The 15,262-nt window shown below is 43.1% G+C and overlaps 1 protein-coding gene across 1 annotated transcript in view; it reads left to right on the top strand.

Annotated features, from left to right (window-relative positions):
* LOC144594895 (queuosine-tRNA galactosyltransferase-like) overlaps positions 1-15,262 on the top strand; it is a 293,958-nt gene that overhangs the window by 244,519 nt on the left and 34,177 nt on the right. The window contains exon 6 of the mRNA XM_078401817.1: positions 2,452-2,526. Coding sequence (XP_078257943.1) covers positions 2,452-2,526 — 75 coding nt within the window. The remainder of the gene's footprint in view (positions 1-2,451; positions 2,527-15,262) is intronic.

The raw sequence follows: 15,262 nt of genomic DNA, 5'->3' as shown, positions 1-15,262 counted from the left end.
GTAGAGTTGCTGCCTTGCAACGAATGCAGCGCCGTAGACCCGGGTTCGATCCCGACTATGGGTGCTGTCTGTACAGAGTTTGTACGTTCTCCCCGTGACTGTGTGGGTTTTCTCTGAGATCTTCAGTTTCCTCCCACATTCCAAAGACTTACAGGTTTGTAGGTTAATCGACTTGATGTAAATGTAAATTGTCCCTAGTGTGTGGAGGATAGTGATAATACGCGAGGATTACGCAGGCTCGGTGGGCCGAAGGGCCTGTTTCCACACTGTTTCACCAAACTAAATAACAAGTTGTTGGAGTAACTCAGCTGACCTGTGGAGTTCATCCGGTAGCTTTTGTTTAGTGGCAGATTCCAGCATCTGCAGTTTCTCTTTTGTGCTGGCAACGTGTATACATCCCATTACTTTCTGTGCCGGGCCGTTTAACTTGAACGTTACAAAATTTCATCCTCATCTGACAATCAATTGGATTTCCTGAATAACTGAGGTACCCTGGGCCAGAGGCAGACCTAATGATAAAACACTTTCTAGCGACCGAAGAATATTCCCTGTGAGTGGTCGACAAAATTCTATAATTGAATATTTTCCTATCTGCAGTTATGGATATCTGTAAGCCATAAATCTCTTATAGAATTTGGCCAGCAATATGATCTGCCAGTATGGAGACTCGAGGAACTGCAGATGCTGGAACCTTGAGCAAAAACACACAGTGCTGGAGGAATTCAGCGGGTCATGCAGCATCTGTGGAAGAAATGAACAGGCGACTTTTCAGGTCGAGACCCTTCTCCGGACCATCTCGCAGATTCCTCCAGCACTTTGTGATTTCCAATGTGTATGTTTGACCACATGGGCAGTCACGGTGGCGCAGCGGTAGAGTTGCTGCCTTACAGTGAATGCAGCGCCGGACACCCGGGTTCGATCCCGACTACAGGTGCTGTCTGTACGGAGTTTGTACGTTTTCCCTGTGACCACATGGGTTTTCTCCGAGATCTTCGGTTTCCTCCCACACTACAAAGACGTACAGGTTTGTAGGTTAATTGGCTTGGTAAATGTAAAAATTGTCCCTGGTGGGTGTAGGATAGTGTTAATGTGCGGGGATCGCTGGTCGGCGCGGACCCGGTGGGCCGAAGGGCCTGTTTCCATGCTGTATCTCTAAACAAAACATGGCAATGCTTATTTATTTAACCTGTTTGCTTTAGACTCAGAGATTACAAGAGTTTAATGGTCATTGATTTACAAATCTTCATATGTTCTGGCCAATGGGCGTATCATTGCTTCCACGTGCATTCTGCTCTGCGGTCTCCTGTAATTAGTATGGAATCTACACAATAATTTTATAGTTTATTCTTTAACATTAAATGTTACGGTCCCTCACCAGGGTTACAAGTTCCTGACCTATGGACACCCCATACATACGAACAAGGTCACTTAAATCTTAATAAGTTCAAACGAGAACCGGTTTTGAAAAAGAAGGCTGTTTCCACATAATCTCCCTGCAGTAATCAGAGACCATTGTCTCCTAAGAACACAGGGTGCCAGCCTCACCTTAGAATGCCAATTAAAGGGGTCAGAAGAATGATTCCTTCCCAAAATGACGTCTGAACATTTCCCTCCACAGATGCTGCCTGACCTGCTGAGTTCCACCAGCAGTTTGTTTTTTGCTCAAGATTCTAAGAACTGCAGTTACTTGTTGATACCGGTGGAGCAATTCTCTATTAAACAATGTAACAGCTACTGATGCTTCAAGCCCGTTGAAACCAGCCATTAAGTGCGGGACATCCCTATTCCGAATTACTGTTGCCCTTCTGGGGAAGACAGTATCAAGTGATTTTGTTCATTTTCTGACATGGACAAAATCAACTTGTGGACATCTGTAAAAATGGAACATTCATAATTGGGGATAGACACAAAATGCTGGAGTAACTCAGCGGGACATGCAGCATCTCTGGAGAGAAGGAATGGGTGACGTTTCGGGTCGAGATCTTTCTTCGGGTCTTGACCCAAAACGTCACCCATTCCTTCTCTCCAGAAAAACTTCCTGTCCCGCTGAGTTGCTCCAGCATTTTGTGTCTATCTTCGGAAGAAACTGTCCCTGAATCTGGAGGTGTGCGTTTTCACACTTTTATACATTTTCACAATCCACTTAAGAACAAAACTGATCTATTGTATAACTTCCTAGGGTTAATCATGATTAAAATTCAGATTAAACTTGAAACCTACAAGTGTACTCAGTATATTCAAGTTGTTGCACATTTACAGATTCTCTTAGAAAACAGCAACTTGCATTTATATAACACACTTGCCATACAGTAAAGTTTCAAATGCTTTTATGCAGGTAGAAGTCCCAGTTTTTCTTTGTTCATCAGTCTGTCTGACTGGATTCCTTGTCAGTTCAGTATTCTGCTGGATTAATCACTGCAGAACCCTGACAAATGTTCTTGCTTCTTCTAGGTCAAACCAAAGCCCCAAATTCCCATTTGCCATTTCATGGAAGCCAGACCTCCTTTCATCATCTGTGTGAAACTGGTGAGTAGAAACTACTTGTTTTTAAGTAAAAATTATGCGTTTCGAGAATGATCCCAGCAATGAGTGGGTTAACTTATGATAAGCGTTTGACGACACTGGGCCTGTACTCGCTGGAGTTTGGAAGGATGAGGGGGGGACCTCATTGAAACTTACCAAATAGTGAAAGGCCTCGATAATGTGGATGTGGAGCGGATGTTTCCACGAGTGGAAGTGTCTAGGACCGGAAGTCGTAGCCTCAGAATTAAAGGACGTTCCTTTAGGAAGATGAGGAGGAATTTCTTTAGTCAGAGGGTGGTGAATCTGTGCAATCATTGTCACAGAAGGCTGTGGAGAAGACAGAAGAATGGGTTTAGGAGGGAGAGATAGATCAGCCATGATTGAATGGCAGAGTACCTTTTGGTCGGCGGAATGGCTTAATTCTGCTCCTATAACTAATGAAAACCAAAAAATGATTAGCGCAGCAATGAAAAGATTTAACAGAAGTGTAAAATGCTCTATTTACAAACTAACAAGTGCTGTATTCCCATCCCTCCCTCTACCGGCTTCATTGGAAATTTTATCGCACTACTTTGTATCATCTGAAGAAAAGATTAATCAAAATTTTATTGATGTATCAATGGACATTAACAGCCTAGAACATGTACCATTCTAGAACCACAAGTCCCCAGGATGGTATCACAAAATGCTGGAGTAACTCAGCAGGTCAAGCAGCATCTAGGAGAGAGGGAATGGGTGACATTTCGGGTCGATATCCTTCTTCAGACTGAAGAAGGGTCTCGACCCGAAACGTCACCCATTCCCTCTCTCCTAGATGCTGCCTGACCTGCTGAGTTACTCCAGCATTTTGTGATACCTTTGATTTGTACCAGCATCTGCAGTTATTTTCCTACACAAATTCCCCAGCATGCTGTATTGTGGGATTTTTCATGTTTGACTTTTTAGTTATCTATTTTCTACCTGACCTGGGAATGTTTGAAGTTAAAATTACGTGTCAAATCTGGAAAAAGGTACTGCAAACTTAAAAGCAAAAGTCTGCAGATGTTGGAGAACTAAAATAAAAGCAATAAAATTTCCTGCAGCTCGAGCAGCATCTGAGGAGAGAGAAACGGAACTAAAGTTCTCGGGTCGTTGACGCATCATTCCCCAGACATTTAATCATTTACTATTTAGAAATATATTAATTATTTCATGTATTATTATTTTTCATTGTGTTTGTCTTCTTTCATTTCTCACGACTGTCTACCAAACACTATTGCAAACACCTGAAGTCAACCTGCAAAACATGCTCGCATTTTACCATGAGAGTTTGAAAATATCAATTTTCTGAAGAGAAGCTGGAGAAATAACATAAATATAATTAACATTGGTAACATTGGAAAAAGTCACCAAGAAACTGATGGATTCTGTTAGAAACACAGGGAACTTATCGAAACGTATAAGATTATTAAGGGGTTGGACACGTTAGAGGCAGGAAACATGTTCCCAATGTTGGGGGAGTCCAGAACAAGGGGCCACAGTTTAAGAATAAGGGGTAGGCCATTTAGAACTGAGATGAGGAAAAACTTTTTCAGTCAGAGAGTTGTGAATCTGTGGAATTCTCTGCCTCAGAAGGCAGTGGAGGCCAATTCTCTGAATGCATTCAAGAGAGAGCTAGATAGAGCTCTTAAGGATAGCGGAGTCAGGGGGTATGGGGAAAAGGCAGGAATGGGGTACTGATTGAGAATGATCAGCCATGATCACATTGAATGGCGGTGCTGGCTCGAAGGGCCGAATGGCCTCCTCCTGCACCTATTGTCTATTGTCTATTGTTCCTTTGTCAGTGTCCTTTACAGGTTAAACACGACCGTTCCTACCTATTTAGCCCAAATGTAATGGTGGTTCCAATCCTGTCTAGTTAACATTGAGGGCTCTCTTATCCCACTGTAAACTCTGTCACAGTTAAAGTGGCCCCCACTGTCTTTGCAGGATCACTATGAATGAGCATCAGGTGAGAATTAAATAATGCAATATTCCTTTGATAAATGCAAGAGACCCTGTGAAATGATGTACTTGTCAATTAGGCTGAAATCGTGAGATTTATGTTGTGTGGGTTGGCAATAAGAATCTCACTGGAAGTATTTTATTCCATTAAATGTTCGGACCATTCTCACATCAAACATCACGATTATAATAAACTGGCCAAAGCTGTTTCCATAGAATGTTTGAGCTGTTGAATAATCACGAGTCAAGAGTATTTATTCTCATGTGGGACAACAATAGAACAATGAAGTTTGTAGGAAAGAACGGCAGATGCTGGTTTAAATCGAAGGTGGACACAAAATGCTGGAATAACTCATCGGGACAGGCAGCATCTCTGGAGAGAAGGAATGGGTGACGTTTCCAGTCGAGACCCTTCTTCAGAACAATGAAGTTATTACTTGCTGCAGCAGAACAGGCCCATAAAAGCAGATGATATGTAATTATCAAAAATACAATAAATGAATGACTGTAATAGTAGGTAGCCATAATAGTGTAAAAACTGTAGTCTGCAGTCCAAACAATAATTACAATGCTATGTTCAATGGTTTTGCTACAGTAACAAAAGCTTCACCTGCCAGTACATTGTACACATCCATCTGTACTTTCCAGTATCTGCCCTGAAGAGGCTGGTATGTTGTACACGTTCTTCACCTCCCAAAGAAAGTGAAAGGTAATCAAGAAGGTGATTATGGGAAGATCATTTAAATACTTTCAGAGTGGAGGCATGGATATTCTTTTAACTCCATTCATTGAGTAAGCAGAATGGAAAAAATGGATGCGTGTACAAAGCGTCAGAGCCATAAACAGTGAATGCAGTGATCTGCATGTCACTACCCATGGCCCGATGTGAGTTGCAGAACCCAATGTTAAAGTCCAGTGTGAGCGGTGCAAGGCGAGCTTGAGTTGTTGCTGTGATACGTGTTGGAATGTGCAGTGCACTGACTTTGGAGTAGGCATGACTGGTTATGGCTACGACTCTCGACCTCTGCCATTCATTGGCAACTCATATGCTGATGCACAATCCTAGCTGGCATCTGGAGGTGATGGGGAAGGTAGGAGAGGGTGGAATTGTATGAGAGATGTAAGGAAGAGCTTCAGAATCTGTAATCTCAACTGAAGTGGAACAATTCATTTTGGCTTCTACGTTTCTGGCTTCCTGGCCATCCATCACATTTAACTTTAGCTCCGTTTAACTGGACAGTGCACGTCTGGGAATCAGAGATGTTCAGGATGAATACCGAGCAAGGGCAGCTCTTGGATGCAACAGGACTTCACCGGAGACACCAAGAACTGCCAATGCTGGAATCTTCAGCTAAACACACAGTGCTGGAGGAACACAGTGGGGCGGGCAACATCTGTGGAGGGATGGATAGGCGGCTTTTTGGGTCGGGTCGCTTCTGCAGACAGATTGAAGTAAGGGGGAGGAGTGTGGAAAAGGGGTGAGAGTGGGACAAAGCCTGGCAAGTGATAGGACTGGACATTGGCAGAGTGAAGAGTAGAAGGAGTCATACTTTTCACGTCACTGATAATAAGACACTTGTTAATCTCATTCATTGCCCTTGAGAAGATGGTGGTGAACCTTCCCCAGATCCTTCCCCAGAAGTATTCACAGAGTTGGTGGGTACGGGTTCCAGGATTAAAACCCAGCACCTGTGTTACATTTTCATGGTCAACTTGGAATGGAACTGCAGGTGGTAATGCATCCACGGACATGCTGCATTTGTCTTTCTCTGTGGTGAAGGTCCCTGATATAGGAGTGCTATATGAATAGCCTGGCTGAATTAAAGTTGTAGATGGTACACGTTTCAGCAACATGTGCTGGAGATGAAGGAGATGAATGTGTAAGATGGTCAATGGGATGCCAGTCAAATGGGCAACCTGGTCCTAGATTGAGTTGAGATCATGGTCTGTTGTTTGAGCTCCACTCTAACAAAGATGTGGAGAATATTCCACCTTGATTCAAATAGCATTTTGACACGTTTTAAGAAAGAATCTGCCCAGAATTTAAATTACAACCTTCGAAGCAATTAAATCATGTAAACCATCAATTAACAACTTGCAAATGTTTTGGCTTTGAGTGCGTTTCTATCAAGATTTGACACCCAACTAATTTGAGGTTCCGGTGAAGGTCCACATGAACGCGTCACGATGCTTGCAGGAAACTTTGGAGAATATTTATTTGAAATGTCATTACAGATAATCTTCATTATGATGGACTATAGGGGAGGGACAGAGGGGGGTGGAGTGGTATCCCCTTATTGCCGAGCGTGTGCAATAACCAAATAAGGGATTTGCACCAACCACCTGGCAGTCATTCCTTGAAACAACGAGTTGTTTTCAAATACTAAGTTCTTTTTAAAAGCTGAAACTGGATTTTTGTTACTGCAAGGTAAAACATGCTAAAGGCTGTTTGTTACTTTCATAAGTTCATAAGTGAGAGGAGCAGAATTAGGCCATTCGGCCCATCAAGTATACTCCACCATTCAATCATGGCTGATCTATCTCTCCCTCCTAACCCCATTCTCCACCCTTCCCCCCATAATCCCTGACAACTGTACTAATCAAGAATCTATCTCTGCCTTAAAAATATCAATTGACGTGGCCTCCTCAGCATTCTGTGGCAAAGAATCCCACAAATTTACCACCCTCTGACTAAAGAAATCCCTCCTCGTCTCCTTTCTAATGGAACGTCCTTTAATTCTGAGGCTATGACCTCTGGTCTTAGACTCTCCCACCAGTGGAAACATCCTCTTCATATCGTCAAACGCTCATCATATGTTAACCCACTTATTCCTGGGATCATTCTCGTAATCTTCCTCTGTACCCCCTCCAATGCCTGCACATCCTTCCTCAGATATGGGGCCCAAAATTACTCACAATACTCCAAATGCGGCCTGACCAGCACTTTATAAAGCCTCAGCATTATGTCCCTTTGTTTAATGGAGTGTCATTGCGCAAGTATCGATTGAGGCAATTGCTTGTCAATTTATGGCCTCCCTCATTGTAACTAGCAACCTGTGTTCTTAAAAGACGGTGGTGTCTGATTACTATGGGGACATGTCCGCTATAACCAAAATCCATTATATAGAGGCCCATAATAACAAGGGCAGACTGTACCTCTGTTTTAAGGAGATGAAAGGTTGTGTTGTGCTCAGTATCTTGACAAACAAGTTTGAATATAATTGAATAATGCAAATTCTCTATTTAAAAATTGAGACGGCAGTTGATTTTTGGACGTTAATAGGATATGGAGGCCACAACATAAGATATTCCACTTGAGCACAGTCCAGTATTAAGGTTCCAACAGAGATTAGCAGTTCTAACAGAGGGAAAAAAGGACATCAGTTAAAAAAGGACATTGAATTGAATTGAATTGAATTGAAAAAATGTTATTAGACAAGTATGTACACATACAAGGAATTTGCCTTGGTGCTTTGCTCGCAAGTAACAACACGATATATGGTAAACAATTAAGAATAAAACATAAAAACATTACGAATAAAACATTATAGTTTAAACATGTGAAGAATGAAATAAAATACCAGAGCAAAAGGAGGCTACAAACATTTGGACGTTGAGTAGAGTTACTGCTCGTGGAAAAAAACTGTTTTATGTCTGGCTGTGGCTGCTTTGACAGTCTGTAGTCACCTTCGAATGGGAAGTGCTTCAAAGAGTTTGTGGCCAGGGTCAGAGATGATCTTACCCGCTCGCTTCCGAGTTATTTTAGTAGATGCAACACAGGAATAGTACAGAAATACTCTGGTTTCCATTCTTGGCTTCCTGTCAGTGGTTGACCTGCACACTGAGAATATGGTCCAGCTCCCACTCAAAGAGGAGGCTTGTAGTCACCTGTCACATAATCTCAGAGAGCAGTAGTAACTTAACCACAGAAGGATCACAACAGAGGTTGGCATTATTTTAAGAGATGACATGTCCCTAAATATCACTGACTCGTTCCAATCTTCCCCCGGGGTAGGTAAGCCTCTTCACAATACTCAGTCATCACATTTTAATTAACGCAGAGCTATATTTTCTTTATATTTCCAACAATATAAAACTGATTGAGAACAGGTGCGAAAAGCATGTGTACTCAATAAACACGAGTCCGACTGAACACAACCGATGGACAGCTACGGGCAGAACTTGTTTTCATTTAATCAATTTATGATCTATCCGTGCGTATAGTTTAATATAAGTTGTAGATGGGGTGTGGGAGCACAGTCGTTCTTGTTTAATAATCCTGAGGTCAGGACTAATGATCCAAGGGCAAGAGTTTAAATTTCCTCGTGCAGGCTGAGGAATTTAACCTCAATTAATTAAATGCATCTGGAGTCCATAGCAGGTTGTTGATGAAAGGACTCGATTGCTATTAAGACCATCTGATTGATTAAGTTGCTTTGGTGAAGAAAATCTATCATTATTACTTGGTGTGCCCTGTATGTAACTGCAGGTCAGTTCTGAACTATTCCATAAGGTCAGCAACTCAATTAAATGAAAGATAGGGATAAAAGGAATTGCAGATGCTGGTTTACGAAAAAAGACACAAAGTGTGGGAGTGACTCAGCACGTCAGGCAGCACCTCTGGACAACATGGATAGGTGATGTTTCACGTCAGGACCCTTTTTCAGTGAAAGTTTCAGTGAGACCCAGGTTCGATCCTGACTACGGTTGCTGTCTGTACAGAGTTTGTACGTTCTCCCTGTGACCGCTCGGGTTTTCTCCAGGTGCTCCAGTTTCCTCCCACACTCCAAAGACGTACAGGTTTGTAGATTAATTGGCTTTGTTTAAAAAAATTGTAAATTGTCCCTCGTGTGTAGGATAGCGCTAGTTGGCGCAGACTCAGTGGGCCAAAGGGCCTGTTTCTGCTCTCTATCAGTCTAAATGCTGTTCTATCCATGTGATGTTGTCACATTCTGCACCTTTTGTTTCAGGTATAGTTGACATTGTTCAGTCGGTACTTACCATGTACACAGGTCACACTGAACTTAAAAGACACAGGCCCTGGCTGCAGGAGTTTTAGTGCACTTTCATTTTTTATCTTCAACTTACACTTCTACACTTGGCCCAGACTGCTCTACATGAGATTTTTAAAAACTTTTTTTGCTTTAATCCACGAATCTTAGCTCATTTTGACCCGAGAACAAATTCAGTTTAGCAGCAATTTGCATTAATTTCCAGATGCAAGATCATCATTTTATTTTTAATGGAAGCATTGGACAAAATGTTTTAATTGGCAATGGGATAGTTTAGTTTAGAGATACAATGCTGAATCAGGCCCTTCGACCCACCAAGTCCATACCAACCGGAGATCACCCAGCACATTAACACTATCCACACATACTAAGGGCAATTTACAATTTTACCAAGCCAATAAATCTGAACGTCTTTGGAGTGTGGGAGGAAACCGAAGATCTCGGAGAAAACCCACGCAGGTCACGGGGAGAGCGTACAAACTCCGTACAGACAGCGCCCGTAATCAGGATCGAACCCGGGTCTCTGGCGCTGTAAGGCAGCAACTCTACCGCTGCGCCACCGTGCTGCCCTGTTATGGTTGTAACAATATCCTGTCTAAGTGTTATGGTATGTGTACTTCCATTCTACCTTTTTGGTGTTTTATTGACACCATTTGCAAAGAAAAAAATGTTTGCTATTAAAAACACCCCCTACAAATTCGGGAGTGACTAGCAATAACTGCTTATAAAGTTATGGCAGGTGAGAGGAATCCAATGATATCTGAAGAATTACTTTGGGTGTGGGTCAACGTGTGATATTTTATTGGTGTTTGCCTCCAAGCTTATTTTTTCCCTGATTAACTTTTTTTTTGATTTTCTCACTTAATTTATGAGGGTCTAAAGTTACTAGTATCAGCCCGAATTATATCAGTCGTGCAATGTTGTCAATGTGCACATTGTTAAAGATCGCAAGTTCTTTAATAAGGGACTTCACTTAAACATTGACACCATTTCAACGCGGTCTGAGGCAACAGATATTTCATGAATTCTTAAGAATCAACTGTATCCAGAAATGTATTTTGGTGCTCAAAATAACGTGTGAGATAATGCGAAGATGTGGTTTAGTGGGCAACGATAACACAGTGCAAGATGGAACCTAATCTGAGAAAAGTGGACAAGAAGTTCAGCGCATTGTTGTAGACACACGATCAAAGCTAAAAAGGTCATTGGTCTATGTGAAGTCCTGGCCTGTTAATACTATCATTTAAAAACTCTCATTTTTTAGTTCAGCGTGGAAACAGGCCCTTTGGCACACCAAGTCCGCATCGACCAGTGATCCCCGCGCATTAATATCAGGTAGGGCGGCACGGTGGCGCAGCGGTAGAGTTGCTGCCTTACAGCGAGTGCAGCGCCGGAGTCTCAGGTTCGATCCTGACTAAGGGCGCCATCTGTACGGAGTTTGTACGTTCTCCCCATGACCTGCGTGGGTTTTCTCCGAGATCTTCGGTTTCCTCCCACACTCCAAAGACGTACAGGTATGTAGGTTAATTGGCTGGGCAAATGTAAAAAAAATTGTCCCTAGTGGGTGTAGGATAGTGTTAATGTGCGGGGATCGCTGGGCGGCGCGGACCCGGTGGGCCGAAGGGCCTGTTTCCGCCTGTTCTCGGAGAAAACCCACGCGGTCATGGGGAAAACGTACAAACTCCGTACAGACACGCACCCGTAGCCAGGATCGAACCCGTTGTAAGCGGGTCTCTGGTGTAAGCGCTGTAAGGCAGCAACTCTACTGCTGCGCCACCGTGCCGCCCTTTTGTTATTTGTTCAAATCTTCTCTTGGTTTTGTCCTTCCTCACTCCCTGTGACCAGCCCGAGTGCTAGAAACTGTCTGAGATCTCAGTGCTTCCCAAGTGCTGTCATCCCTTGACATCCACATCTTTGATTAGATTCTTGATCATTTGACTTAGCATCTTTCTTTTGCTCAGTAGCAAGTTTTGGCTGAGTCTTCCTGAAGAAGGGTCTCGACCCAAAACATCACCCGTTCCTTCTCTCTAGAGATGCTGCCTGTCCTGCTGAGTTACTCCAGCATCTTGTGTCCATCTTGGATAATAATGTTGCTTTGAAGCTGCAGGCATGTTTTTAACATTGTCAAGTGCTGTTGCAATGGAAGTAAGATAGCCGTAGAGATGTACAGGATGGAAACTGGCCCTTCAGCCCACTGATACCCCGTTGATCTTTGTACACCCACTTTTACAAGTAATGGAGTAATGGTGACCATGGAACAACCAGAAGGTCAGACAAGTCCATTTGGTTCATTTATATCCCGAAGAGAGAGGAATTTGTCACCTTACCCAGTCTTGCCTAGATGTGTCTCTGGACTCTCATGTTTATTGCCCATCTGCATTGCGGCACGGTGGCGCAGCGGTAGAGTTGCTGCCTTACAGTGCTTGCAGTGCCCGAGACCCGGGTTCAATCCCGACGGGCGCCGTCTGTACGGAGTTTGTACGTTCTCCACGTGACCGCGTGGGTTTCTCCGAGATCTTCGGTTTCCTCCCACTCTTCAAAGACGTACAGGTATGTAGGTAAATTGGCTTGGTAAATGTAAAAAAAATTGTCCCTAGTGTGTGTAGGATAGTGTTAATATGCGGAGATCGCTGGTCGGTGCGGGCCCAGTGAGCCGAAGGGCCTGTTTCCGCGCTGTATTGCTAAACTAGACTAAACTAAACTGAGATCCAGTGGTGATGAAGGAGCAGGGACATGTTTCCTTCCAAATCAAGATGGTGTGGGATTTTCAGGGGAACCAGCTGCTGGCAGTGTGCGAATGCTCGAACGGCAGAGCAGACTCAATGGGCCGAATGGCCTAATTTCACTCCTATGGGGAGCATTTTCATATGTCTTCTGATCTTATGAAAATCCTACAACTTTCTCCCTGACCACAGTGTACAAAACATACGGACTGTGGCAAACCAACGCTCCCCTGGAGGCAATAAATGCAGGCCGTGTCAGCAATACACCGTGACAAATTCACATGGAATTTCACAAAGTGGACAGGAAAATACTCTGTCCTATGCTTGCGGCCTCTGCTGGGAACCAGCATCAATGATTCTGTGTGTCATATTACAACTGAAGCATTGAATGCCACAATAAATAGTCAAGGTGCAATTGCTGAATTTTAAGGTAAGATTAATTAAGCCTTGTGCAGATGCTAAATGTTAATGAATGTTAATGTTATTTGTGAGTCAGTGCTGTCAGCTGTTTTGGGTGTAGCACCTCAGTGCAAACCCTAAATCATGGTAAAGTCTGTTATATCTACTAAGGGATGCACCTGTTGTCAACATTGCATGATTGTAGATCTATTCTAAAGTTGCAGGAATGTATCATTGGCACTCTCCCACAAAATGCTCCATAGGGTATTTCACTATAGAGAAATATAAAGAAATGGGTGGAAAATAGTGTTGAATAGCGCAGAGTGCGCTGTGCAAATTGTTTTTCCGATGCACACATAAATTTGACTCCGAGGCAGATCATTGCAGCCAGGGCACGTTGAATCATCAGTTTGAATCATGATCAGAAAATGCAGAATCTCGGTATTTTTATTCTTCCTTTAAATATTTTTTAGCAGTCAGTATGTTCCCGGGTGCATTACGAAGAGCACCAAACTTGCATTGTGTTTTAAGGCCTGTAACACATTGACAGGTCAGATGAAAATCAAAATCATAGAAAGGCTGAGTGATTCTGCTTTAAAGAATCAATGTCATTCTCACGAGCGGCACGGTGGCGCAGCGGTAGAGTTGCTGCCTAACAATGCCAGGGACCCGGGTTCGATCCTGATTATGGGTGCTTGTCTTTACGGAGTTTTGTACATTCTCCCCGTGACCTGCGTCGGTTTTCTCCGAGATCTTCGGTTTCCTCCCACACTCCAAAGACATGTAGGTCAATTGGCTTGGTATAAACGTAAATTGTCTCCTGTGTGTGTAGGATAGCGCTAGTTTGCGGGGATGGCAGGTCGGCGGGGCCGATGGGCCTGTTTCCACGCTGTATCTCTAAAACAGAAAAAACCAAAAATAAAACACCTGACAAGAAGAGTTTGCAATATTAAGACAGTAAACAGAAGTGATTGGCATAGTTCCAGGCTATCTATGTGCCCTCCAGATTTCCAGATTACTGGTCTTGCTGTCAGGCATTTTAGTTCAGTTTAGTTTAGTTTAGACATACAGCACGGAAACACCACTGGGTCCGCGCCGACCAGCGATCCCCGCACATTATTAGTTTCCTACACCCTCAAGGGACAATTTTTACATTTACCAAGCCAATTAACCTACAAACCTGTATGTCTTTGGAGTGTGGGAGGAAACCGAAGAACTCGGGAGAACGTACAAACTCCGTACAGACAGCAGGATCGAACCCGGGTCTCCGGTGCTGCATTCGCTGTAAGGCAACAACTCTTCCGCTGCACCACCGTGACCACCCACCGTTTGTGGTCGTGCCCACACTGTACTATTCAGAAGCAGCCTTTATGTTTCATCAAGACACTTGACCAAGTGCATCAAAGCAGCAACAAAAGGGCATGACAAAGGAGATAGTTGCAAAATATTTCCATTGCAGTTATCCTACTTACTGTGGACAGTACTCTCAATAAATTCAGCAGTAATTTCCACCCCAAACCCAACCCTTCAATGGATTATAACACCCAGCTCTTCAAACTCATTCATCAATCTAAGCATCAAGTAACTCAGGTACACAAATGAACCTTCTTTAAACTTTTGCTAAACAAATTTACGTTAAATATTGATGTCATTATGAAGTATGACACAAAATGCTGGAGTAACTCAGCGGGTCAGGCAGCATCTCGGGAGAGAAGGAATGGGTGATGTTTCGAAACGTCACCCATTCCTTCTCTCCCGAGATGCTGCCTGACCTGCTGAGTTACTCCAGCATTTTGTGTCATACTTCATAATGCACTTTGTGAATAAATACCTTAGCTAAAACATGTTCAGTTTGTTCTTTTAGTAATACATGAAACACATTGTTGCAGAGTAACCATGGCACAACTGAATTTTTCTTATCATTGTTTTAATGGAAATGATGTTCAATTTAATATAAAGAGATTAGATCTGTCAATAAAATCATAGAAAGGAAATTAGGCCTTAAACGTAAGGACCGTTTGATTCAAATTACAAGCAGTAATCTCTGGTTCCATAATGCTTATATCCCCCTTTGGGAGGTTGAATTATGTAAATCTGCAGGGAAGTGAATTTTTTCATTTACTTAGACCCCACAGGATAATCTTGCTGCTTTGTGAAAAATTGCTTTTTCATTTGTTGGCTTCTGACTTTTAGAGAGGCAGTATGAACCCTTCTGTGATTTTTAAATTTTTTTCCCTTAAGTCTTCTGGTTAGCACCAGTTTCGAGAACTACAAACGAATTGTGCACATTCTCCAAAAGCTATTAGTCAGCAATCCTGAACTCCCAGAGTAGCACCTCATCCAACAAGAGGAGCAGTCAGCTCAGCACAAGCGATGATAATTGCCGGGCTATCACAAAATGCTGGAGTAACTCAGCGTGTCAGGCAGCATCTCAGGAGAGAAGGAATGGGTGACGTTTCGGGTCGAGACTAAAATGCTGGAGTAACTCAGCGGGTCAGGCAGCATCTCAGGAGAGAAGGAATGGGTGACGTGGCAGAAACGTCACCCATTCCTTCTCTCCTGAGATGCTGCCTGACATGCTGAGTTACTCTAGCATTTTGTGATTCCTGCGATTTGTACCAG

Source organism: Rhinoraja longicauda, chromosome 6 (genome assembly GCF_053455715.1).
Source record: "Rhinoraja longicauda isolate Sanriku21f chromosome 6, sRhiLon1.1, whole genome shotgun sequence".
NCBI classification, from domain to species: domain Eukaryota; kingdom Metazoa; phylum Chordata; class Chondrichthyes; order Rajiformes; family Arhynchobatidae; genus Rhinoraja; species Rhinoraja longicauda.
The sequence above is the reverse complement of the archived record's forward strand: the minus strand, read 5'-3'. Positions and strand labels throughout refer to the sequence as shown.